Source organism: Eptesicus fuscus, chromosome 5, assembly GCF_027574615.1.
Source record: "Eptesicus fuscus isolate TK198812 chromosome 5, DD_ASM_mEF_20220401, whole genome shotgun sequence".
Taxonomy (NCBI): domain Eukaryota; kingdom Metazoa; phylum Chordata; class Mammalia; order Chiroptera; family Vespertilionidae; genus Eptesicus; species Eptesicus fuscus.
The window spans coordinates 84,163,042-84,190,866 of record NC_072477.1 but is presented as its reverse complement, the minus strand read 5'-3'; the positions used below and the strand labels follow the sequence as shown (position 1 = coordinate 84,190,866).

Sequence of the window (27,825 nt, the reverse complement as noted above, 5' to 3'; positions counted from 1 at the left end):
TCAGCCGGTGTGGGTCAGTAGTAGGCATCCACCAGTAAACCAGGGGGTCATGGTTCAATTCTTGGTCAGGGCACATGCCCAGATGTGGGCTTGATTCCCAGTAGGGGGCATGCAGGAGGCAGCTGATCAATGATTCTCTCTCATCACTGATATTTCTCTCTCTCTCCCTCTCCCTTCCTCTCTGAAATCAATAAAACTATATTTTTAAAAATAATTTAAAAATAAAATAGGTGCAATGAATCTGAATATTTCCAAAATATCATTCTGTTAAATAGGTAATCAATATGAAATTATTAAGATATTTTAACTTATTTTTTCTTAACTGTTATAGGCTGGATTATGTCTCCCCAAAATTCCTATGTTGGAGTCTTAACACCCAGTACCTCACAATGTGACTGTGTTTGGAGATAGGGCCTTTAAAGAGATAATTAAGATAAAATGAAGTCATATGTGTGGACCCTAATCCACTATGACTGGACATAGAAAGAGAGACAATCATGTGAAGATATAACTAGAAGGGAGTCATGTGCAAGTCAAGAAGTTTCAGAAGAAGTCAAATCTGTGGATACCTTTATCATGGACTTCTAGCCTCTAGAATTGTGAGTAGTAGAAACAAATTTCTATTATTTAAGGCATCTAGTTTGTGATATTTTGTATGGCAGCCCTAGCAAACTAAGATACATACTATGTCTTCAGTGTGTATTTGACACAACACCTCTAAATTGGAAATAGCCACACTTCAAGTGTTCAAAAGCCACACGTGCCTAGTGGCTACCATATAGAACCCGGGCAGCACTAAAAAATAGAGCCTCACAAAAATGCACCAAGAAAATAAGTTGCAATTATGCTGAGTGTAATAATTTTTCTGTAAACAGATGTAAATATCCTACCTAATAGACAAATATGCAAATTGACCATACCTCCGACACACCCACAAGCCATGCCCACAAGACACTCCCACCATCCAATCAGAGCGAGTATACAAATTAACCCAACCAAGATGGCTACAGCCACAGAGAGCAAGGTTTCCTAGGTAACAGAGGAAGCCAAGCTTTCCGCCTGCCCTTGCCAGGCCTAAGCCTCCACTCAAGCTACAAAGTTTCAATTATAGAAGGTAAAAAAATTCAAACAGAAATGGCGGCAGAATGGAGCTTGAGAGAGCAGGCCAGGGTTGCCCCCAGCAATAGGGGAAGCAAAGCTTTCCGCACACCCTGGCCGGGCCCACCCGCTTAAGGCAACAAAGTTTCAATTATAACCCCAACACAAATGGCTTCGGGCCTCGGAGGGAGCCCCAGGCTTGGCTCCGCTCCAGGCTACAAAGTTTCAATTGTAGAAGGAAAATAAATTCCAGATACCAGGGCCTCCACTTGCGTTGCCAGGGGGCGTGGCCAGCCTGCAAACCACCACAGGCCCCTCACGCAGGCCGCCCCACACCCCAAGGGAACCTCACCCTGATCAGGGACACCCTTCAGGGCAAACCATCTGGCCCCCACCCCTGTACCAGGCCTCTATCCTATCTAATAAAAGAGTACTATGCAGATTGATCATCACTGCAACACACAATATAGCTGCCCCCATGTGGACACAAATGGCCACCACAAGATGGCCAGCAGGAGAGGGCAGTTGGGAGGCACCCGGCCTGCAAGGGAAGGCAGTTGAGAAGGACCAGGGCTGCAAAGGAGGGCAGTTGGAGGTGATCAACCCTGCAGGAGAGGGCAGTTAGGGGTGACCAGGCCGGCAGAGGAGGGAAGTTGGGGGCAAACAGGCTGGCAGCAGAGTGGTTAGGGGTGATCAGGCTGGCAGGCAGAAGCGGTTAGGGGCAATCAGGAAGGCAGGCAGGCAAGCAGTTGGGAGCCAGCAGTCCTGGATTGTGAGAGGGATGTCCAACTGCCCGTTTAGGCCCGATCCCACCGGTGGGATCAGGCCTAAACGGGCAGTCGGACATCCCTCGAGGGGTCCCAGATTGGAGAGGGTACAGGCTGGGCTGAGGGACAACCCCCCCTCCGTGCACGAATTTCGTGCACCGGGCCTCTAGTATATTTAATAAAGTTAAAACTTCAAACATCCTAAGAGCAAATACATTTCACTAACTATAACTCTGCTTTCTAAGCTGAAGGTTGCAATAAGAACACGAATAATATGTACACATATAATACCTTAATAAAAAAAGAAAGAAAGAAAAAAGAACACGAATAAAGCACAAGTGAACTTCCCGGTATACCTATTAGGCACATTATAGTCTCGCCCTTCCTTGCAACGACATCTTCGTACATCACAATGCTCATAGTGCTGCAGAAGCTCTTGATAAGCATTTTCCTCTAATTCCCAAGATGCATCTCTGTAAATGAAGCAAGACATAAAATATACTTTGACCTAAAATGTTACATAAAAGGATTGATAATGAACCTAAAAATAAAAACTTTTCACATAACAGTACTCAGGAATGAGGCTAAAATTTGTTTTTTAAGATTAATCATTCTCTTCAAGATACAAATCCCTTAGTGTCATTTTAGCCTACATTTAGTCTCACAGTGAATTTTCAAATGCTAACTGAAAATTTAAGCAGAAATTTTCTAATGTAACATTTTTAACATTTCACTTCCATTTATTTCAAGTTTAGTACCATTATTTTGGGATTCCTCACCTTTAAGTACTAACAAAATTCTTATCAGACATTTAAAATCACATCTTGATTCTCTTAATTTATACATACCATTTTGAAGCTTACTATACTTGTATATAAATCAATTAACATTACATACAACTGAGGTGTTTATTAAGAGACTATAAATCAACTAATGAGAATTTAAGTCGCAGTCCCTGCTCTCAAGAACTAGCAATCTGGGGAGAAAAAGGAGGTGGCAGGGGCTGCTTTACATTTCCCCATTTGAAGTGGATGCTTCTCCATTATTACATAATCAGACATAAATGACTATTTTCACTGTTATTAAATCCTATTTATAAAATATCTTTTGTCAAAAGTATTACTCACTTTTCAGGAATATGAATTCCCATTCTCAACATCTCTTTCTGAAATATGTCGCTATTATTGCATATTGTGCACCTAAAGAAAAACACTCCTGCATTTATTGCTTGAACCTGTAGTAAAAAATAGAAAATCTATTAATTTAACAATATATTAGGTTATGAACTTTATAACTAACAGAACATGTGCTACTTTTCACTCAATATATAATGAAATCTTATTTTGTACACTAATGGTTCTCAAACTTAGATAAACTAAGTTATCCCACTGCTAAAATTTGGAGATCTTTTTCCCAATGGCCAAAAAACTTAAGCTAATGAATTGATTGTTCTTAGCTTTACTATATATTCACCCAGATATCCCTCTTAACCTTTGGTGTCTAATATCATTTCTGTTCCCAAATATTGTGTTGGCCATGTCTGTGAATAAAATAGTAAAAATTTTGAGTTGCTTCATCTAGGAAATATATTTAAATAAGTGCTACATAAAAAGTATCCTTGGTCCTATTTTTAACTCACTCTGTTAGTTTTCTTCCTAAGAGGGGAGAAGTATAAAACCTAGTCTCATTCTTCAGTTACTACAAATACAAAAGCAGCAGGCAGAGGGTATGCAAAAGGAAACAGAAAACTATAACCCTACTAGAAAGAGTAGCCAATACCCAGTAAAAAATATCACAAAACTAACAGCACACCTTCACTAACAAATATGTAATAGTAATCCCTACTATATAGGCACCAAACACTATGCTATGCACCAAAAACAGAAATATAAAATGACTTGTGAGTAGGCATAAAGTATACAATTCTAATATAGTGTACAAGTTTGTTTTTTTTTAAGTACATACATGGAAGAGAAAGGAAGAAGTACCTCAGTCTATATAAGAGCCTGACAAAAATGTCACATGGATGGTAATTTTGGAAGAAGACACAAGAGTCTGACAGGAAAATGGGACAAAAGACATTACAAAACTAGAAAATAGCATATATCAAATCAAGTGGTAATAGTAACCACATGTAATTAGAAAACTAATTAATATACTTAGGGATGACATGCTCGCCATAGTAAACTAAATAAGGAGGCTAAACAGGTAAACCAAACAGATAGTGTGAAGAAATTACAGGAAATAAGGCATGCAGGAGAAAGACCAGTTCAGTAGGCTCCTACAAAAATCTAGTTAAAATAGAGAGAACAGCAACAAAAAAGTGTACACAAATTATCTATTAGGTAGACCTGACAGACTTGGATTGGGGAATGATTTTCGGATGGTGAAGAACAAGTGAACAAATAGGAACACAGGTTCAAACTACTACCAAGTAACACACACACACACACACACACACACACACACACACACACACACACACACACACACGTGGTAGGAAAGCAACAAGTTTCTGAAATCTAAACCTAAAGGGTCGGCAAGCAATTGTAACACATACTAAATATAGGATGTGATACAAAAAATGTCTAGTATGGAGGAAAAAACACCAGAGGCCATATGAAAGATACCAAGACCAGAACAATGAAGGAGAAATCCAAAATGAACAAGAATAGTGACAATTCTCTACATAGCCAGAGTGAAAAGTTTCCATTAATTTCATTATGTTTTTATTAACATTTTTATTTTTATTTTTTTAGAGAGGAAGTGAGAGGGAGAGGAAGACAGAAACATCGATTGGCTTGGCTGCCTCCTGCACAGTCCCCATCGGGGATCTAGCCTGCAACCCGGGACTGGGAATCGAACCCACAACCTCTTGGTGCATGGGTCGATGCTAACTTACACACACCGGCTGGGGTCCATTAATTTCTTTTATATTAACCTATAGTCTCTTCTTCACAAAATTCCAATATATATAGCATTTGTAGTGGTAAAAACAATGAAATTTTTGCATACGTATTTTTCAAAATTTAGCATTCTACTGCATAGGTTTGTACTTCCTTTGACTCTTTTATATTAATGAAGTTCAGATATTTAAAATAATTATTCAGATATTATTGTAGCTATCTAGATAGGGCAGATTCCATTTATTATTTCAGTTAAGACTCTAGTAGTAGGGTGGAAAAGCCACTGGAGCTCCTATAGAGAATATGAATGAACTCCAGTCAAGTAACAATTGCTTATTAATACATAGACAGTTATCCATGTGGCTGTATTTTTGTTGTTGTTTAATCCTTACCCAAGGATATTTTTCCCATTGATTTTTTTTTTTTTTTAATAGAGAGTGAAATGAAAGGGGGTTGGAGCGTGAGAGAGCAACATCAATGTGAGAGAAAAACAGCAATTGGTTGCCTCCAGCAAAAACCTCAACTAGGGCCGGTGATTAAACCAGCAACCCAAGTACATGCCCTTGACCCGGAATTGAACCTGAGAGCCTCTGGAGCACAGGCGACACTCTAACCACGGAGCAACACCAGCCAGGGCAACGTGGCTGTATTTTTATATTTGCATAAAGTAGACCTACAATTTTGTTAGCATACTATATCTATTTTTTTTTGGTTGTTGTTAATCCTCACCTGAGGATATGTTTCCATTGATTTTCAGAGAGAGTAGAAGGGAGAGTGAGAAACATTGATGGGAGAAGACATATCGTTTAGTTGCCTCCTGCATGGGGATCGAGGTAAGTGATTTTGACCAGAATCAAACCCCAGACCCTTCAGTCCTTGGGCCGACACTCTATCCACTGAGCCAAACCAGCTAGGACTTATTTCTACTTTTTAATGACATAATTTGAAACTTGGTATCTTCAGAGTGTTCACAAAAAGCCCAGTGAATACTAGGTCAAGTTTGAGAACCTCTCTCTGATTCATTATTAACACACTAGAGGCCTGGCGCACGAAATCTGTGCATGGGTGGGGTCCCCAGGCCTGGCCTGAGATCAGGGCCATTCTTCCCTGGCTGCCGGCAGCTGGCCCCGCCCCCCGTGGCCGCCCTGTGTGTGTGGAGCGACCAGCAGGATGAGCAGTGCCCTGGTGCCGCCTGCATCTGCCACCACCCACCCCCAGTTCCTCATCAGGAGATCGAAGCCTGCCAGGTGGGGTGAGGGACCAAGAGGTTGGCGGGCAGGCCTCGATTGGGAAATCAGGGCCTGTGGACTGGGGGCAGCCACTGTGTTGGCGTCTGCCCTCTGGTGGTCAGTGCACATCATAGCCGACCGGTCGTTCCGCCATCGTCAATTTGCATATTACGCTTTTATTTATTTATATATATATATGTGTGTGTGTGTATATATATATATATCTATATATATATATACTAGAGACCCAGTGCACAAAATTTGTGCACGGGGGAGGTGAGGTGGTCCCTCAGCCCAGCTTGCACCCTCTCCAATCTGGGACCCCTTGAGGGATGTCCGACCGCCTCCATCGGGCCTAAACGGGCAGTTGGACATTCCTCTCACAATCCAGGACTGCTGGCTCCCAAACACTCGCCTGCCTCTGACTGATTGCCCCTAACCACTTTTGCCTGCCAGCCTAACCAACCCCTAACCACTCCCCAGCCACCCTAATCGACGCCTAAATGCTCCCCGACTGGCCCAATTGCCCCTAACTGCCCTCCCCTGCAGGCCTAGTCCCCCAAAAGTGCCCTCCCCTGCAGGCCTAGACACCCCCAACTGCCCTCATCACCCACATCTGCCCTTCCCTGCAGGCCTGGTCCCCTCCAACTGCCCTTCCCTGCAGGCCTGGTCCCGCCCCAACTGCCCTCCCCTGCAGGCCTGGTCCCCACCCAACTGCCCTCCCCTGCAGTCCTGTTCCCCCCAACTGCCTTCCCCTGCTGAACTGGTCTTCCCCAACTGCCCTCCTCTGCCGGCCCGGTCACCCCTAACTGCCCTCCCTGCTTGCCTGATCGCCCACAACTGCCCTCCCCTGCAGGCCTGGTCCCCCCCAAACTGCCCTCCACTGCAGGCCTGGTCCCCACCCAACTGCCCTCCCCTGCAGTCCTGTTCCCCCCAACTGCCCTCCCCTGCTGAACTGGTCTTCCCCAACTGCCCTCCTCTGCCGGCCCGGTCACCCCTAACTGCCCTCCCTGCTTGCCTGATCGCCCACAACTGCCCTCCCCTGCAGGCCTGGGTACCCCCCAACTGCCCTCCCCTGCGGGCCTGGGTCCCCCACACTGCCCTCCCCTGCAGGCCTGAGTCCCCCCCCAACTGCATTCCCCTGCAGGCCTGGGTCCCTTCCAACTGCCCTCCCTTGCTGGCCTGGTCTCCCCCAACTGCCCTTTTCTGCCAGCCTGGTCACCCCCAACTGCCCACCACTGCCTTCCCCTGCCAGCCATCTTTGACCACATGGGGGCAGCCATCTTGTGTTTTGGAGTGACGGTCAATTTACATATTACTCTTTTAATAGATAGGATACAGATAAATGAGGCAAATCTTATTTGTCTTGAAAAATAACATACTGTTACAAAATTAACAAGATACATTTGGCAGCAATTATATTCATTCAAATGCAAACCCTTAATTAAGATAAATTACTTTTTAAAGATTCTCATATAATGTGAACTTCTTCAATAGGTACAGATAACACTTCACGATGTTTATGAACTACACTCTCTGGATCCTTTTACAAACACTTATTTGTAAGAATTAACAGAATTTCTAATATTTACCCAACAAAATAGGACCCATCTTGCCACTTTTCACTGAATAGCCCTAAATATAAATGTTCAAGGCTCATACAAAAAATTGAAAGTAATCATTTAGACTTTACCGCTTTGACTACTGTTAGTACTCTTAACCTTTTGCACTTGGATGTCGAGTATGACTCGACACGGTTAGCATTAGAATAAAGGAATCGAGAAAAAAGCAAGCAAGTGCAAAGGGTTAAGAATATCCTACATAATAAAAGGCCAGTGACCATAAAGGTGGAACGATTGATCGAACAGTCGCTATGAGGTGATTGACCACCTCTTGGTCCTTCCCCACAGACCGCAGGCTCCGAAGACTGGATGGCCAACAGGGAACCATGGGGAACTAGGGTGGGTGGAAGCGGCAGGACAGGACTAGGGACTGGAGAATGGGCAGAACGCCGACCTCTTGGTCCCTCCCCAAGGCCCGCAGGCTCAGATCAATCGACTGCTCAACAGGTAACCGGGGTGGTGGAGGCAGCAGGGCAGGACTGGGGACCGGTGAGCGGGCAGAAGATGGCCCTGATCACAGCCTAGGCCTAGGGACCCTACCCGTGCACGATTTCATGCGCTGGGCCTCCAGTCTATATATATAAAAGCCTAAGTGACTATTATGACTAGACAATAGCTATGACTTGCACTGACCACCAGGGGGCAGGTGCTCAACGCAGGAGCTGCACCCTGGTGGTCAGCACACTCCCAGTCAACCTCCCACAGTCCCTACCCCCAGCTGGCCGGCCCCAATCAGTCCCAATCAGCCCCAATCGCCGGCCAGGCCAAGAGACCCCCATCCATGCACAAATTCATGAACTGGGCTTCTAGTCCTATCCTATCTAATAAAAGGGTAATATGCAAATTAACTGTCACAAAGATGGCAGCACTAATAGCCACAAGATGGCGGCGCCCAGTCCTCTCAGCCCCGCCGGAGACCCCGAGTCTTGGGGGGGGGGAGGGGGGGGCGGCCGCTGAGTGGGCAGCGTGAGTGGCCTGGCAGAATGCTTGCTTTGGCGACGAGGCAAGTGTTCAACCCCGGCGACAAGGCAAGCATTCTGCGCCTGGCCACGGATGGCTCTCTGAGCCATGGAGAGCTCTGGGCAGGGGGCGCAGAGCGGCCAGGCCCCACAGAGAGCTACCGGCGCATGGATTTGTACGCAGGGCTACTGTTTGATACATAGGAGGATTTGCAATATCTCCTAACTTAAAAACAAACAAACACTTTAGTGGATAATCTATAATCAGTAGTAACCTCCTTTTATTTTAGTAAACAATAATAAAACCCAAGGTTTAAAAAGCTAGTAAATCCTTCGTTATTTGGCATTCTATTAACTGTAACTATCAGTTGGCACTTTACTAAATGAATACTACATATTTGATGTTACTAATAACTGAGATTTTTTTAAAATATATTTTATTGATTTTTTTACAGAGAGGAAGGGAGAGGGATAGAATTAGAAACATCGATGAGAGAGAAACATCGATCAGCCACATCCTGCACACTCCACACTGGGGATGTGCCCACAACCAAGGTACATGCCCTTGACCGAAATCAAACCTGGGACCATTGAGTCCGCAGACCGACACTCTATCCACGGAGTCAAACCGGTTAGGGCCTGAGATATTTTTGACTTTCAAATATCTTCTGAATAAAATAATATTAAATTGTTTAATGTCAAATTTCATTTACTTGAAAACTTGTCATCAGGTGTGACATACCAGAGGAAAAGCCTCTAACATTTAAATATCTTAGCTTGCAATTACATGATCATTTCACATATCTTGGTTTTCTAAGCTTAAATATATAAATAACATGACATTAAATATCTGTTTTATTTATTGTGAAACAAATAAAATCATTAGATAAATATACATTAAAAAGTCGTATCTAAAGTATTAAAATATTTATTGTACAATTCATTAGGGTGAATTTACCCTACTGTAAAATAGGCTTCAATAAAGCGGTTTCTATTTATTTTTTTAGATAACAATAGTTAAATTTTATTCACATCTTGTTGCCATTATTAAAGGTTAATTCATAAAAACATTGTTGCTATTTCTAAAAATATATATATTTTTTTTATTGATTTCAGAGAGAGACAAAAACATCAATGATGAGAGAGAATCACTGACTGGCTGCCTCCCACAAGTCCCCCACTGGGGACCAAGCCCCAACCTGGAATCAAACTGCGACCTCCTGGTTCATAAGTAGACACTCCACCACTGAGCCATGCAGGTTGGGCCATTTTTGCTATTCTAATATCCTTTGCCTCTCATCATCTCTTACAAATTCCTACCACATAGCAGAAAGTTATATTGCAAGTTATATTAGAAGTTATATTTCAAATGAAGTACATTAAGCATTTTTTTAACCTTTAAAATATGGCTTATGAACAATTTTACACAGCAGGTTACCTACTAACATGTTACATATTAACAGATCTATGGTACCATATGGACAATCAGATTTCCTTGATATTAAAGATGGAGTTGGCATTTTTGTCAAGAAGATATTTTAATGAAGCTGTTTTTAAAAGTTACAAGTAGAGAAAACAAGATGGTGGCATAGGTAAACACCTGAACTGCTGCCTCACACAACCACTTCAAAACTACAACTAAAAGACAAAACGGACATCATCCAGAACCACAGGAAGGCTGACTGAATGGAAATTCTACAACTAGAAGGAAAGAGAAACACTGAGACTCAGAGGAGCTGAGGAAGTAAAGGCAGAGAGGTATGGAAGCGCACACGTGGAGAGGGCTGGCAACTGAGTATGCGGCTGTCTTTTTCAAGCGGGAGAAAGACAAAAGCTCCCAACTGCTCTGAACTCCAGTTCCGGGCGAGACTCTGGGGACCCAGACTCCTATGGTGAGAAATTGGACTGTCTGGCAGCGGGTGGAACTCGAGGACGGCTTTCTCTCAGAGGTGCTTGCAGCGATTACCGTGGGACACTGAGAGCCGGGGGCCTCTTACCACAGGGCTGATGGGAAGCCACTGCTGTTTGCTCTGCCCTGAGACTCCGCCCCATCCAAGCTGTGCATAGAGGCTTTTGCATATGAATGGCCTGGTCCTTTGAAAACTAAACTTACCTAACAAACTGCAGCTGAGTCAGTGAGACCCAGAACATCCAAAAGAAGGCAAGGCCCCGCAGCAGCTTGCATTGCTTCACAGCTGGGCCTCATCTGGGCACCTCCAAAACCCAAACAAAGAAGAGGAATCTGCAGATCTCTCCACAGCTCCTACTGGGTGGCCTCAGGCAGAGGATAAATTAGCACCACCCTGGAGATCCAAGAGCCAGTGTACCAGTGGTCAGAGTGGGACCATCCAGATTATAACTACTCAGATCCATAAGGGACACACTCAGGGGGCAGACTCAGTGAGCACCAAAGCCTCACTGAAGCAAGTCTTGCCCCATATGGGTGTCTCCAGCACAGAAGTTCTTCCATTGTAGACACAGCTGATCCTCACAGCCAATTAGCCTGGAGGTCAATTTCTCCCAGTGATACCAACAACAATCAAGGCTTAACTACAACAAGACTGTGCACACAGCCCACAAAGGGGTGCATCAAGAGAGTCCACCTCAGGTAACTGGGAGGCTGAGCCACTGGGCCCTATAGGACACCTACCACACAAAGCCACTCTATCAACCCAGGGAAGCAGCCAAAATGCGGAGACAAAGAAACAGGTCACAAATGAAAGAAATGGAGGAAAGCAAATGACTGGATATAGAGTTCAAAATCACGGTTATAAGGTTTTTCAAGAATTTTCTAGAAAAGACCAATAAATTTAATGAGACCCTCGAGGATATGAAAAAGGACCAACTAGAAATTAAGCATACACTGACTGAAATAAAAAATAATATACAGAGATCCAACAGCAGACTAGAGGATCGCAAGAATCAAGTCAAAGATTTGAAATACAAAGAAGCAAAAAACACCCCCAAAAAAAAAAAGGAATCCAAAAATATGAAGATAGTGTAAGAAGCCTCTGGGACAACTTCAAGCGTACCAACATCAGAATTATGGGGGTGCCAGAAGAAGTGAGAGCCAGATACTGAAAACTTATTTGAAGAAATAATGACAGAAAACTTGCCCCACCTGGTGAAAGAAATAGACTTACAAGTCCAGGAAGCCCAGAGAACCCCAAACAAAAGGAATCCAAAGAGGACCACTCCAAGACACATCATAATTAAAATTCCAAGAGCAAAAGATAAAGAGAGAATATTAAAAGCAGCAAGAGAAAAGCAGTTAGTTACTTACATGGGAGCACCCATACGATTGTCAGCTGATTTCTCAACAGCAACTATGCAGGCCAGACGAGAGTGGCAAGAAATGTTCAAAGTGATGAATAGCAAGAACCTACAACGAAGATTACTCTACCCAGCAAAGCTATCATTCATTATTGAAGTTCAGATAAAGAGCTTCACAGATAAGAAAAAACTAACGGAGTTAATCACTGCCAAACCAGTATTATATGAAATGCTGAAAGGTATTCTTTAAGAAGAGGCAGAAGAAGAAAAAGGTAAAGATAAAAATTATGAACAACAAATACATATCTATCAACAAGTGAATCTAAAAATCAAGTGAATAAAAAATCTGATGAACAGAATAAACTGGTGAATATAATAGAATCAGGGGCATAGAAAGGGAGTGGACTGATAATTCTTGGGGGGAAAGGGGTGTGGGGGGTGCGGGAAGAGACTGGACAGAAATCGTACACCTATGGATGAGACGGGGGGGGGGGGGGAGGGTTAAGGGCAGAGGGTGGGGTGGGAACCGGGTGGAGGGGAGCTATGGGGTGGGGGGAAGAGGAACAATTGTAATAATCTGAACAATAAAGATTTATTGAAATGAAAAAAAAAAAATAAAAAGTTACAAGTAGTATGAGCTAAAATACACATTAATTCTTTCCAATTTTAAATTTAAATCAGCAAGCAACAAATTTTATATCAGAAAAAGCTTCTAAAATATCTTACCTGTAAACAGTCTCTATGAAACCAAGCATTCTTACAACAAGGACTTCGTAATATGCTATAACTTGGAATAGGCTCAATAAATTCCAAGCAAATGGTGCATGGTAAGGAGTCTCTATAATTATTAGGTGTAATTATTTGAACAGGTCGATGGTTCCAACAAAATGACCTAAATTATTTAAAATCAACATCTAATAAATTACAAAGCACAATTAGGATAGCATTACAATTCACATTTATAAGAGAAACTTCATTTCTATCTCTCTCATAATTAACCATAATTAACTTCTTTCTACCTCTCTCATAATTAACTTCATTTCTATCTCTCTCATAATTAACCTACAACAGACTGGATCTTTGGCATTATAAGTCAGTTTCACAATCTATGACCATGTTTAACTGAACTTTCAAAATGTGGTAAGCCTTCCCTCACAGAATCTCAGCAACTAATATTATGTTGAGAATCCTATATAAGATTGTTAGCAACAGAATATACACACCATTGTATTAAACATTGAACAAAATTAAAGGAACTTAACATTTAAATATTTAATCATATAACAGATAAAATGAAAATAATAACTTATTCCTAACCCACTAAATTTATTTCCATTTGTATTATCTAAACTGCAGTTTTTTTTACATAGTAAAAATTCATTAAATTGCTCAAGATCACAAGGACTAAAAGAAATAGAACACTCATGATATTTAATATCAAAATTTATAAAAATTTTATGATTAAAGCTGGATTCAAGAAGCAGTACTTTCAGGAGCATCCCAGGGGAGCAATATTTATTTTTTTGCACTCCAAATTTATATGCCTTCAGTTTACACTAGGAGAAGTAAATATGGCTCCATGAAAGAAAACTAGACTATTACTGGTAAATCTAAAGATACAAAAATCTAGAATTATATAAGGTAAAAATTTTCACTATGAGTATACATTAACAGTTCTAGATTATACTCTAGAGCTGAAAGTTAAAGGTAAATAAGCCCATTTCAGATATGGCTATTCTTAAGACTTTGCAGACAGAAATAACTCCATAAAAGAGGCAAATCTCAAGACTCTGCAGATAGGAATGGCTGCATATATATATTCTCTCTCTCTCTCTACACACACACACACACACACACACACACACACACACACTGTAGAAACTCAGTGCAGCTTTGAAAAAAAATTAACAAAGGAATTATTATAATTGGAATATCCATATTCATTACTGACTTTTCTTTAACCATCATCTTTCACACATTCAACAGTTAACTCACGCAAAATTGCCAGTGAACTGGAAAATACATTCTCTCTGAAGTCCACATGGGAAATGATAACTTCGTTTACATCGAGGTGCAACACATCCAATTGAAGCACCACTTTTCTTGCAAATACAACATTTCTAGAAAAAAACAAAAAAGAATAGGGGTATAACATAGAAAAATTGAGCACCACACTATGACCAAGGTATAAATAAATATTCCTTTTGAGGAGTCTGAAAATTAATTTCATCATATAGCAAATAGCTGTGGTGACAGTATATTAAAGTAATTTCCTGAAAATTTTTTCTACCCAGAAACAACGTAGAGACATTAAAGATTCACTCCTACAATAATTTCTGATATAGGAAACATCTGTAACCTAACATGTGAATGAGAAAAAGAAGTTTCTTTCAAATTTCAAATGAAAACACATAATTAGGAAATATTCACCAAGGAAAATAGTATAACAATACTAAAAGCCAACCTGTAATAAGAAATGGCTAGGATCACTCTATCCTAACCAAAAAAAAAAAGTGTTAGATAATTATAATAGGTTAAATAGTGACCCCTAAAAAGATATATTAAAGCCTTAATTCCTGGTACCTGAATGAATGTGACCTTATTTGGAAATAGAGTCTTTGTAGAAGTTAAGGATCTAAAGATGAGATTATTCTGGATTTAGAGGGGTCCCTAAATCAAATGACTGATGTCTTTGGGAGGGGGAGATTTAAGACACAGACACACAGAGGGGAAGACCTTATGAAGATGGAAGCAGAGACTGAAGTTATGCTGCCACAAAATAAGAAATGCAAAGCCTGTCAGCAGCCATCAGAAGCTCAGAGAGAAGCATGGAATGGATTCCCCCTCAGAGCTTCCAGAAGGAATCAATTCTGACAGATTGATTTGGAACTTCTGGTCTCCAGAATTGTGAGACATTTCTATTTTAAGTGACCCAGGTTATGGTAATGTATTATGACAGCTCTAGGAAACAAACACAATAGCATTGCCACTAACTGAAACATAACAGTGTTATACAAACAAAGACTATTAGATGAATCAATCATTACTACAATACAGAGCAGTACCTAAAACATCTTGGAATCCTTAAAATGTCCATTATAATGGTCACTTACGAAGAGATTAAACCAGTGATGGCGAACCTATGACACGCGTGTCAGCACTGACACGCGTAGCCATTTCTGATGACACGTGGCCGCTGAGGCGGCCGCATGCCAAGGATGAAACATTTGCTGCTCCTGAGAATGAAACATTTGCGAAATAATGTTTTTTCCTCGAAGTGACACACTACCCGAGTTATGCTCAGTTTTTTGACGAAGTTTGACACACCAAGCTCAAAAGGTTGCCCATCACTGGATTAAACAGTGTTAATGGTGATCCCTCAAACACTACCAGGTCATAAGAGAATACCTTGCCAACCTGTTGCTCTCTCAGTAAAATGATACAGAGAATTCTAATTGAAGGTCACAAATGGAAATACCTCTTCAGGATCAAGAGATTCTCAAAGGTTCACAATACAGTATACTCAAGAGAGAATTCAGATGTTTTAAGAAAACAGGTATTTCCAAACCGTAAGGAGACCTTTAGAGGCCACCTCTCACCACATATTCACTATCAGGAAGTTGAGGAATTTTGATACTAATTACTCACATGTGACTCTTAGATACCCTACTGATGCCCTTCCTTCCAATCTTTTTCCTTATGCTCTAGAACCTCTATTTTACCATCAAGTCCTCTGCATCCTCAACATCTTAAAATATAGTTGCCTCCATTTCTTCGCCTCAACTAAAATAAAGGTCTCTACATGCTTCCCTTATAAAATGTCTTGAATAAAGCTGCTTGCTTATAAACATAATGGCTATACACGAAAGTCTCATTCAAATCTCAAATGAAAACACATAATTAGGAAATACTCCTTAAATTCCAGACTTGCCCAGGGGTGTAACTGAGATATGGACATGCACAGGAAGGGGGACAAACAGTATTATTTTAATATCTGTTGCAGGTTGTAGGCCATTACTACATCTTCATATTTAACCTTCTCATTCTCTCACTTTCATTATTTCTACTCAGACCACTTGGAGACCCACAGTCCTTTCCTTGCACATCATCTAGTAGCTATCACAGAGTAGATTCTCATATTATAATGAAATGAGTGAGGAGTTAAAAGTTTAGAATACTTATCTTGGAGGACAGGAGAAGGCACTGAACACAGCACACAATGTCACAGAAGGGTCACAGAACTGTGGAGATCACAAACTACTGGTCTTCATACTAGTGTAATTTTTACCTCAACCCATCATTTCAACCCAACAACTGAGGTAGACGAATGAAAAATGAATGGCTGGATGACTCAGGATTGAAGTTTGAAGAACAGTGAGTAGAAGTGTGTTCATAATTCTGATGGTAAATGTGGGTGAAATGATGGGTTGGTTGGAATAAGATAAGTGAAAATCAATATTGTCACATATATTATCCAGGGGCGGTTAAGTTCCCTTTCACTTGCAAAAATACAAATGCTCTAAATTCACCATATTTGACAAAAGTAAGCACTGGAACATAAAATCAAAGTCTTACAAATTTCTAGTGGAGAAACTGATAAAGAAGACTTCCCTAGTATTGATAACATTTATAGTATTTACTATAATGAGTAAAATAATTTACTTACCAGTTTAGAAGCTCTATTCACTTCTTTTCTTATGTCTTCTATTAGGAAACCATAAACTCCTTCTTCTTCTTTACCTCTCTGCCAAATTCCACTTGACATCAACTATGAATATGTTTTCAATTAGAAAATAAACTCTAAAAAACTAGTTTGGAATAAAAATTATATATCTATAATATTTTAATAAATAATACAGCTAGAATTTCAAGTACCTCTTACCTATAATAGTTATTTTTTATGATCAAAGTAAGAGGCTACTCACATTTTCTTATTTGAAAGGCACTGTATATTAATAGTTCATATAACCAAACTAGTTTCTAAAATATTTCAGGAAATAACAGACAAATGAAAGAAAGGAAGAAAAACAAAAAATACCTATAATTAAGCTTTATGGGGGAAAAGTGGTAAATACTGAAAGGTGTAAATGTACTAACAGTAAATACTAGGGAGATAATACAGATTATTAGTGATATTTCAAGCTAGCTGTAAATCTAGCTGGATTCTAAATCATATGAGGCATATTTACAGGGAAATCTACTGAATTGTAATTAACATAAATGTTTAAATTTTTAAAAATCTGATTTTTAACTTTAGTTTAAACATGTTAAAGGAGCATGAATCAAGAAAAAGCATGGGACTGTGAATAACAAGTCCTGGCTTGCAAACCAGGCTCTGTATCCAACTTTCTGGACCCCTCAGCAAGTAATTTAATATGAATGACCTTAAACACAAAAATAAAAACACTAGACTAGATTATCAATATGTCACTTTCAACTCTAACATTCCATTGCCATTGGTAACATTACTACTCTTTCTTGTTAACAGTGAAATAGAATCTTATATATGTTGGGTCTAGAGTCAGTATCTTTTTGAATTATTATACTCGCTAATAAAATAAGAGAATATAAAAAATTTAATGTTATCAACTTAAATATATTTAAATATTGCAAAAATACTTCAAAGTATTGACAATATCAAAGTGCTTAAATAGGCTTAATCAATATAATATCTGCTAAAGAAAACCAAGTGATATACATTACTTAGGAATTAGTTATGGGAGAAAAATAGACTAATAAAATAGCCCTCTTAATTCTATATTAAAAGTAAAATAAACTCTTAGAAAAATGAAAGTTTCCTTGTGTTATGTAAAATATAATAAATCCCAATTTACAAAATAATTTGGAATGCCAATGTCATGTTTTCTTTACTCTTGCTACAAAGGAATTAGGTTCTTAGGCCAGTCTAGAAGTTTATTTAACCCATAGGGTAACTGAGACACAAAACTAGTCTTACAGAACCACCAAGGAATATGTTATGTTTTCTCAAGGAAACATCTAAAGAATTTTAACATGAATAACTGTGGTAGGTATAAAAATATGTCCACAAATTAGTTGATACTCTTTCCTTTAAGAAGTGGAGTCTAATTCCCTTCCCCTTGAGTGTGAGTTAACACTTAATGACTTGCTTCTAACCAAGAGCACAAAGCAAAAGTGACAGTGATATGTGACTAGGTCACATGATTCCATGTTGGTATATCTATCTATCCCCTCTTTCTTTTTCTTCACTTGCTCTGGAAGAAGCCAGATTCCATGCTGTGAACAAACCTAAAGAGGTACCCAGAAAATAAGAATTTAAGACACAGATTCGGTGAGTCAAGAAATTGGTGGAGGGAATAGGAAATAAATGAGACTAATTTTCAGTGTGAAATTATTTTTTTTCCTCTTTTGAGTGACCCACCATAAATTAACTTATTTCCTTTTCTACAAATATTTATTACCTTTAGTCAAAAGGTTAGGCAAAAATAAATAGGTAATGATGGCAGGTCTTTAAAATAAGCCAAGTAATTACAGAATGTTAGAATTTGAAAAATGAAAATCTTATTTTTACATATAGGCAAAATGAGAGCCAGGAAAGTTAAATGACTTATCTAATTCTCAGAAACCAATGATCAGGATCTAATTCTCTTCTTTAGAAGAACATCAAATTTCTAAGATTTACTTATAAATTATACTCACCAAACAATAGTAATGTACAGTGAGATTCCATTTCTCATTAATTTTCTTTTCTCCATATTTATTAGGACAATCATCATTTTTTCGACAGAAAACACAAGCTAACAGAGAAAAAGTAAATTAGATAGGAAAAATATTTTGTAAATTTTCAAAAAAAACACCACCCTATGGAATTAGTGCTTTTTTAAATTCATGTGTTCAATTCTTTCTGCATGAGCAAATCACATCTTATTGTTGTCAGTAACTTTCAACACCTACTTCTAAAATAATGTCACTTTATATTTTATTCATTAATCTTTAATGATGAATTCCAGTGTATAGTTAAAATGGCAACTTGCAAGGTAACATCACTGAAAACAATGGATTAGGAGTCTTCAAAACCCCATTAAAGCAATGATTAAGCTGCCAAAAACTGTCAAAATCAATTTTTCAGAAACTTTGAAATCTTACAACAATTAGGAGGATCCTATATAAGAGCCCAGCGACCATAATGGCAGAACGACCAGAACAACTGCTCGACCAGTCACTGTGAGGTGCACTGACTGCCTCTTGGTCCCCTTCCCCGGCCGGCAGGCTACCATTGCATGATGGCTAACAGGGACCCAGGGGTGGGTGGCGGAAGATGCGGGCGGCGCCAGGCCAAGGCCCCCGCCCCACCAGTTGCCCCATACATAGAGGGTGACCCGCGGCGGGGGTGGGGCCAGCGAGTGGGCAGGAATGGCCCACCTCTCGGTCCCTCCCCTCCCCTCCCCTCCCCCCGGCCATCATGCTCCAATCGCCCGATGACAAACGGGGAACCAGGGTGGGCGGGGGCGGGACCAGTTGCCAGCAGCAGAGAAGATGGACCTGATTGCAGGCTAGGCCTAGGGACTGTACCTGCGCATGAATTTCATGCACCGGGGCTCTACTGCTTAATAAAGAAGTAAGTTGCTATATTTTGATGAGAACTTTATGGTATTTTAACTCACCCACCACCTCCTACCTCCCAATCTCCAGCTGGGCAATTGCCTTAAGTACAATGGCCCATGTTTCTGGTGTGGATTGTCCAAGAGGAGGTAATATGGACTTTGTTCTCAAAGAAATGTTACTGTTTGTTTTGACCTGTGTAGAGGCTCCCTGAGGGGATGGGCTCAGATGCTTGCCTTTGTTTTGCCTACATCAAAACTTTCTCAGGGCTGGAATCTGACCATTATCAAAAGCATTTAGACAAATATAATAGCTACAGCAGCTTGAAACAAAGGATAACTGACAGGACAAGCAGGTGACAGACTAAAAAGCCTAGGAAAGAAGAGGCTGGAAATGGGGGATTCACCCTACCTAATAAAAGAGTAATACGCAAATTAACCATCACTCCGCTACACCCACAAGCCACGCCCACCAGCCAATCAGTGTGAGTATGCAAATTAACCCCAACCAAGATGGCTGTCGCCACAGAGAGCAGGAGGGAGGCTTGGGTTTCCCAGGCAATGGAGGAAGCCAAGCTTTCCACACACCCTGGCAGGCCCCGGCCTCCACTCAAGAATACAAAGTTTCAATTATAGAAGATAAATCCCAAGAAAAATGGCAGCAGCCATGGAGCTGGAGAGAGCAGGCTAGGGTTGCCCCTGGCGACCGAAGAAGCCAAGCTTTCAACCTGCCCTAGCTGGCCCAGGCCTTCGCTTAATGCTACAAAGTTTCAATTATAGAAGATAAACAAATCCAAAAAGAAATGGCGGCAGACACGGAGCGAGCAGAAGGCTTGGCTTTGCTCCAGGCTACAAAGTTTCAATTGTAGAAGATAAATATATCCCAGATACCAGGGCCTCCGCTTGGGTCGCCGGGGGGCATGGCCAGCCTGCAAACCACCACAGGCCCCTCGCTCAGGCCACCCCACACCCCAAGAGAACCCCCACCCTGATCCGGGACACCCTTCAAGGCAAACCAGCTGGCCCCCACCCATGCACCAGGCCTCTATCCTATCTAATAGAAGAGTAATATGCAGCCAAAACCGGTTTGGCTCAGTGAATAGAGGGTCGGTCTGAGGACTGAAAGGTCCCAGGTTCGATTCCGGTCAAGGGCATGTACATTGGTTGCGGGCACATCCCTGGTGGGGGGTGTGCAGGAGGCAGCTGGTCGATGTTTCTCTCTCATCGATGTTTCTAGCTCTCTATCCCTCTCCCTTCCTCTCTGTGGAAAATCAATAAAATATATATATTTTTAAAAAAGAGTAATATGCAGATTGACCATCACTCCAACACACAAGATCAAGATAGCTGCCCCATGTGGTCAAAGATCCTGCCCCTATGTGGACACAAGATGGCCACCACAAGAAGGCCAGCAGGGGAGGGCATTTGGGAGGGACCAGGCCTGCAAGGGAGGGCAGTTGGGGGCCATCAAGCCTGCAGGGGAGGGCAGTTAGGGGTGACCAGGTCAGCAGAGGAAGGAAGTTGGGGACAAACAGGCTGTCAGGGGAGCAGTTAGACATCAATCAGGCTGGCAGGGCAGTGGTTAGGGGGTGATCAGGCTGGCAGGCAAAAGTGGTTAGGGGCAATCAGGAAGGCAGGCAGGTGAGCAGTTGGGAGCCAGCAGTCCTGGATTGTGAGAGGGATCCCAGATTGGAGAGGGTGCAGGCTGGGCTGAGGGACACCCCACCCCTCGTGCACAAATTTCGTGCACCGGGCCTCTAGTAGGGAAATAATGGCTTTGAAAAGTTCCCACATATAGTGAGGGAATCTAGGACACACACATGCTCAGGGCTGGGTGCATACTCAGGAAAAAACCAGAAACTAAGCTTCCATCTCTGCCTGGTCAGGAGGCTCATAAAAGCCTCTATAAAATCAAATTTAATTTTAACCTTGAAGAGGAGGAAGAGGAGGAGGAGGAGGAGATGAGGAAGAGGAAGAGGAAGAGGAAGAGGCAGAGGCAGAAGCAGAAGCAGAAGAAGAAGAAGAAGTAGCAGTAGTAGTAGTAGTAGTAGTAGTAGTAAAGTAAGCCCAAAACTAGCAGAAGGGAAGAAATAATAAACATTAGAGCAGAGATAAATGAAAGAGAAAGAAAACAATAGAATCAATAAAAGCAAAGTTGGTTCTTTGAAAAGGTCAACAGAACTTTAGACTGACTCAGAATAAAAGAGAGAAACCTTTAGATTGACCTAGAAAAAAAAAAGAAAGAAGACTCAAAACTTATGACAAAGATACAAAAATCAAAACAGTGTGGTATTGGCATAAGATAAATGGAAAGATATATAGACATATAGGTAAATGGAAAAGAAGAATCCAGAAACAAACCCATACATTTAAGATCAATTAATTTTGAACAAGGATGCTAAGACCATTCCATGGGAAAAGAAAAGTCTCTTCAACAAATGAACTACCTTTGCCAGGTAGTTCACTTGGTTAGGGCGCTGTCTCAATACACCAAGGTTTCAGGTTTGATCTTTGATCAGACTATATACAAGAAGCAACCAATGAAACAATAAATGCATGGAGCAACAGAATGACGTCTTTCTCTCTCTAAATCAATCAAAAAAATATTTTAAATAGTGCCGGGACAACTGAATAGTCACATGCAAGATAATATAATCACACCCCTTCCTAACACCATATACAACAATTAAATTAACTCAAAGCAGGTCCAAGACCTAATTGTAAGAGTCAAAACTACACAACTCTTAGAAGAAAATATAGGGGTAAATCTTCATAACCTTGAATTTGGCAATAGTTTCTTAAATATCACAAGATACTAAAAACAAAAGTAATCAAAGAAAAAATAGAAAAATTAAACTTCACCAAAGTTTAAAACATTTGTTCATCAAAGGACAATAACAAGAGAGTAAAAAGATAATGTAGAGAATTAAGAGAATATATTTGGAAATCATATACCTGTTAAGGGGCTAGTGTCCAGAACGTATAAGAAAGAAAAATACAACCCAATTTTAAAACGGGGCAAAAGATCTGAATAGACATTTCTCCAAGGAAGATATATGGTCAGTAAGCATATTAAAAGATGTTTAATATCATTATTCATTTAAGGAAATACAATCTAAACTACAATGAGATGCCACTCCACACCCACTAGGACGGTTATAATAAAAATGTAATAACACCCTAGCCCAGTGGTCAGCAAAATGCGGCTCTCGAGCCACATGCGGCTTGCGAGCCACAGTTTGCTGCTCTGTTGACTAATGAGTTTGCTGACCACTGCCCTAGCCGGTTTGGCTCAGTGGATAGTACCGGCTTTCAGACTAAAAGGTCCCAAGTTTGATTCTGGTTGCAGATTCAATCCCCAGCCCTGGTCAGGGTGCATGCCAGAGGCAACAAGTTGATGTGAGGTGTCTTTCACATGAATGTTTCCTTCTCTCTGTCTCTCCCCCTCCCACTCTCTCTAAAAAATCAATGGAAAAATACCCTTGGGTGAGAATTAACAACAACAAAAGTAATAACACTTACAGTAACAATCATATATATAATAATTAATATAAAAGAGGAATATGCAAATTAGCCGGGATGCTGTAACGTCACAACCGAATAGCAGGGACCTGAGGCTGCATGGTGCTTGGCCAGGGTCACAACCGAATAGCAGGGACCTCAGGCCGCACCCCCCACCCCACGGGGCTTGATGGGGAACCTCAGGCTGTGCCCCCTGCCCAGCGGGGCTTGACAGGGGGACCTCAGGCCATGGCCCCCACCTGGCGGAGCTTGACAGGGGACCTCAGGCCACCCCCCCCTCCTGGCGGGGCTTGATGGAGGACCTGAGACTACACTCCCCACCCGGTGCCAGACCAGGGGGACCTGAGGCTGCGCCCCCCGCCTGGAGGGGGTTGACAAGGGTGGGGCCGGCTGGGTCTGGGTCTCCTGTGTTTTCAAAGTGCGTGCAGGTGGTGGGTGGGGACTTGACTCTAGGTCCTGTGGCCTGCCCCAGACTCTGACAGGAGGGAGATTTTCATAAACATTTTACTAATTTTCTTTCATCTCTGACACTTCTATTATAGAGAAAGGGCAAATAGCAATATTAAAATATTTCCTCTAATTAATTCCCTTTTAATGTGCATGAATTTCATGCACCGGGCCACTAGTTAACAGATAATAACAAATGTTTGGAAGGCTGTGAAGAAACAGGAACCCTCATGTACTGCTAGTGTATATGCAAAATGGTATATCTATTTTGGAAAATAACCTGGCAGTTCCACAAAAAGTTAAACATAGTTACTGCATAGTACAACAATTCCATTCCTGGGTATACATGCCAAAGAAATAAATAAATATACAAACAAATATTGGTATACTCATGTTCACAGCAGCCCTGTTCACAATAGCCCCCCAAAGAAGGGGGGGGAACAAACGTCCATTGATAGGTGGATGAATAAACAAAATATAGTATATCCATACAATGGAATATTATTTAGCTATAAAAAGGAATGAAGTACTGATATATACAACATGGATGAGTCTTGAAACATTATGCTAAATGAAAGAATCCAAGCACAAAAGGTTACATACATGATTCCATTTATATACTACATTTCATTATCCAGAATAGGTATATTACAGAGATGGACAAAAAACAGACTGATGTTTTCCAGAGGAAATGAGAAGTGACTACCTAATGGGTATAGTTTCCTCTGACGGTGATGAAAGTATTTTAGAACTAGTGATGGTTGTACAACATTGTGTATGTACTAATGCCACCAAATCGTACATTTCAAAATAGTTAAAATGGTGAATTTTCTATTATGTGCATTTTACCACAATAATAACAATTTTAGAAGGAAGATTAAGAAGCTCAGCTCTAAGCAAGAGCAATTTTAAGGTGCTCACTCATGCTATCCTGTGCACTGTTTCTGGCTTCTGAGGAGGTCTAAACAGAAACTGAGGGTCCCAGCAGGGCCATACTGAACTTCCGTGTCTGCATGACTAGCTTAACCCTTTGCACTCGCTTGCTTTTTCTTGATTCCTGCTACCGATGCTAAACGTGTCGAGACACACTCGACATCCGAGTGCAAAAGGTTAAGCTTTACTGGACTTCATCACACTTCAAGCCACATCTAGGAAGAGCCTTATACACACCAAGTTTGCTGATGGAGGTATGCAAATAATGCTACACAGCCACGAACTACCGCTATAAACGACAACATGGATGAATCTCATGAGCTTAACGATGAACAAAGAAGACTTCGAGTCAGTTATTACTCTTGGGAAGGAGCATGAGGACAGCAACAACAAGGATGACTTCTGGGTGCTGTTTCTATTCTACTTTTTGTTCTGGAGGGTGGTTACACAGGATGACCCTAATTATTACCCTGAGGAGTTTGTAATTTATTTGGGGTGCAAATAGGAGTCAATGAAGATTTGTGAATTGGCAGAGGTATGACCAAAGATGTGTTATTAAAGAAAAAGGAGAAAGACTACAAGAATCTAGAGCAACTAAGATAAAAGACACTCACAAGTGGACAAAAAGAAAAGGAAGAGGAACTATGTAAGTACAAGATGGTGCTGCTGCCAAGCCATTTTATCAATGTGCCTTGATGTAACAGTCTTATCCAAACTTCCAAATATCTCACTGAAAATGTCTCAAAACAAACAAAATTGTTCTATGTGACACTAGTGGAAATAAGAGTGAGCCAAATCTAGCTATCATCTGTGCCCATGTGATGTCCTGTAATCTTTCATATGCATTACTTTGGATAAAATATGAGCTGGAGTTAGTAATTTTGTTAACAGTATACTATATTTCTCAAATGTACATGCAATATAAATTTGTAATATGAGATACCAGACATTTATCTGCAATGAATGGAAAAAAAATTGAGGGTTTAATATCCTCAGCAATTCAAGGAAGCTCCAAAATCCAACATCTATATTCCCACCATCACACACATTGAAACCATCATGACAATGCTGTCATTCTCCTTTGTGAGACCAAGGCAAGATGGCAGGCTCTAAATAATGCATAAGCTATCAACATTCCTGTTCATATTCCTTTCAAAATATGGTGAAGTGTCTTTTTCATAGCCCACAAAGAATTGAAATCATATGGTAAATCAGATAATTGCTTTCAGGAGGAGCTACCACACAAACTACAGGTTCTTCAGTTCACCCATGTCAGGAACAGACTGCCAGTCTACAGAGAGCCTCCCAGCTGCATTTTCCCAAGGCTGAAAGAATCCACACCAGCTTAAAATCCTGCCTCTGCCTCTTTTTACTCATGTGTGAGCATGACTCTCACCCATTTCATTCCTTTCCTACGAAGTCAGGTTAATATTTTACACAAATCAACAGTGATCTCAGAGAAATGTGCAACTCTTTCCTTTACCTCTGAATACAAATCCCAGTCTAGATAGACTGAAAACAGAATAGGAAATATAACCAAATATAACCAATGTTTAAATTAGCACTAGTCTTCCATTACTGGGCCACACAGATGCACGCTGACGTTTTCATGTTTCTCCGACAGTAGGACCAGAGAAAAACTAGGTGTGTTGGGAAGAAGTGGGCAATGTCCAAGCATAAGGTGTCCTCTTCTTTCCTCTCTTCTCTTTGTTTTTTTGGATTCTCCCTAGGCTTTCAACTTTCAAGATGAATTCTCCCAACATCACCTTAACCCAAACATCTCACTCTGCTCCTTGAATTCACAGCAACTCTAAGAGCAAAACCCTCCTCCATGAGATTTCTTATAGAGCTGCTTGGTTTTAGCCTTTATTGTATATATATGACTTACTGTCACTACTATAAAGTAGGAAACGTGTAAGATCTCTAGGTTACCATCTACATTCCTTCCAGTGCACAGTTCTGATTTCCAATAAATATTAGTGAGATAAAGACTTAAATAAATACATACATACATACATACATAAAATTTAAAAAGGCAAATTGTAGAGTCAGGGACATGTGAGTTAAAGTCTCAGATCTACATTCTCACTGTATAATCTTGGACAGATCACATAAACACTTTATGGCTCTGTTTCCTCCTTTTTTAAAATAAATCTTTTTTGTTGAAAGTATTACATATTTCACTTTTTTCCCCCATTGCCCTCTCCAACACCCCTCCCCACAACCTTTACCATCCTATTGTCTGGGTCTATGGGTTATGCATATGAGTTCATTGGTTGATCTCTTTCCCCTCTCCTGCATTCCTCTGTGTTTCCTCCTCTTAAAAATGAGGACAACAGCCGAAACCGGTTTGGCTCGGTGGATAGAGCGTTGGTCTGCGGACTGGAAGGTCCCAGGTTCGATTTCGGTCAGGGCATGTGCACTGGTTGCGGGCACATCCCCCGGTGGGGGGGTGTGCAGGAGGCAGCTGGTCGATGTCTCTCTCTCATCGATGTTTCTAGCTCTCTATCCCTCTCCCTTCCTCTCTGTGAAAAATCAATAAAATATATTTTAAAAAAAATGAGGACAACAGTACCAACCTCAAACTATGTCTTAATGAGGATTAAATGATATAGTATATAGTAATATAATTAAAAGGGCGTGGCACATAGAACTGAGGAATAGTTAGTATAATTATTATCAAATTTCCTATCTCATGATGTTTACTTATACAGAAAATTTATACAACATACTAATAAAACAATGAGAAAATCACTAGCTGAAGAGAAAAGCCTCAGAGAACCTCAAGGTGACATCAATACAAGATGGAAGGAGCTTGATTCTCTAAATGACTCATGGAGCTGAAACTCCGTCTGCCCCACCTCCCCTAAATAATCCACACTGGAGTGTAACATGAGCACGTAATAAATTTTTATTGTGTTAAACTATTAAGACTTTAGGGATTACCTATAACAGTAGCAGCTAGTCTTATTTACCTTAACTCAGGGATGGGGAACCTTTTTTCGGCCAAGGTTGATTTGGATATTTATAACATCATTCCCAGGCCATGCAAAATTAGCCTGCTATATTTGGTTAAATATTTAATTAACTTACCCCTAATATCTTGGCAGGGTCAGACCAAATGATTTCGCAGGCCTTATAGGGACTATGGGCTGGACGTTTCCTATCCCTGCCTTAATTTGCACTCGGATGTCGAGTGTGACTCGACACGGTTAGCATTAGAATAAAGGAATCAAGAAAAAAGCAAGCAAGTGCAAAGGGTTAACTAATCAACAAGAATGTTATATGTTAAGAAGGTACTCTATATTTGTTATCTAGGCTAGTCACAAAATAGATTCCAATATAACAGTGTGAAATATCCCCACTATATTTACCTTCCTCACTCCAGTTTAATGAGATAAGCCATACCTAAAAGCCCCTTTCTCCAATCTTTTAAGAGTCTAGCTCTCCTGTCTTCCCTCATATAAAGTAACTGATCATATTAACTCC

At 40.7% G+C, this 27,825-nt stretch overlaps 1 protein-coding gene across 3 annotated transcripts in view; it reads right to left on the bottom strand.

Annotated features, from left to right (window-relative positions):
- The window catches only part of G2E3 (G2/M-phase specific E3 ubiquitin protein ligase), a 74,006-nt gene that overhangs the window by 27,172 nt on the left and 19,009 nt on the right, over positions 1–27,825 (bottom strand). For all 3 annotated transcript variants that reach the window (XM_054716501.1, XM_054716499.1, XM_054716500.1), the window contains 6 exons: positions 18,533–18,630; positions 16,521–16,622; positions 13,850–13,974; positions 12,581–12,746; positions 2,993–3,099; positions 2,222–2,338 (listed from right to left, as the gene is read on the bottom strand). In XM_054716501.1, coding sequence (XP_054572476.1) covers positions 2,222–2,338; positions 2,993–3,099; positions 12,581–12,746; positions 13,850–13,974; positions 16,521–16,619 — 614 coding nt within the window. In that variant the 5' untranslated portion in view covers positions 16,620–16,622; positions 18,533–18,630. The remainder of the gene's footprint in view (positions 1–2,221; positions 2,339–2,992; positions 3,100–12,580; positions 12,747–13,849; positions 13,975–16,520; positions 16,623–18,532; positions 18,631–27,825) is intronic.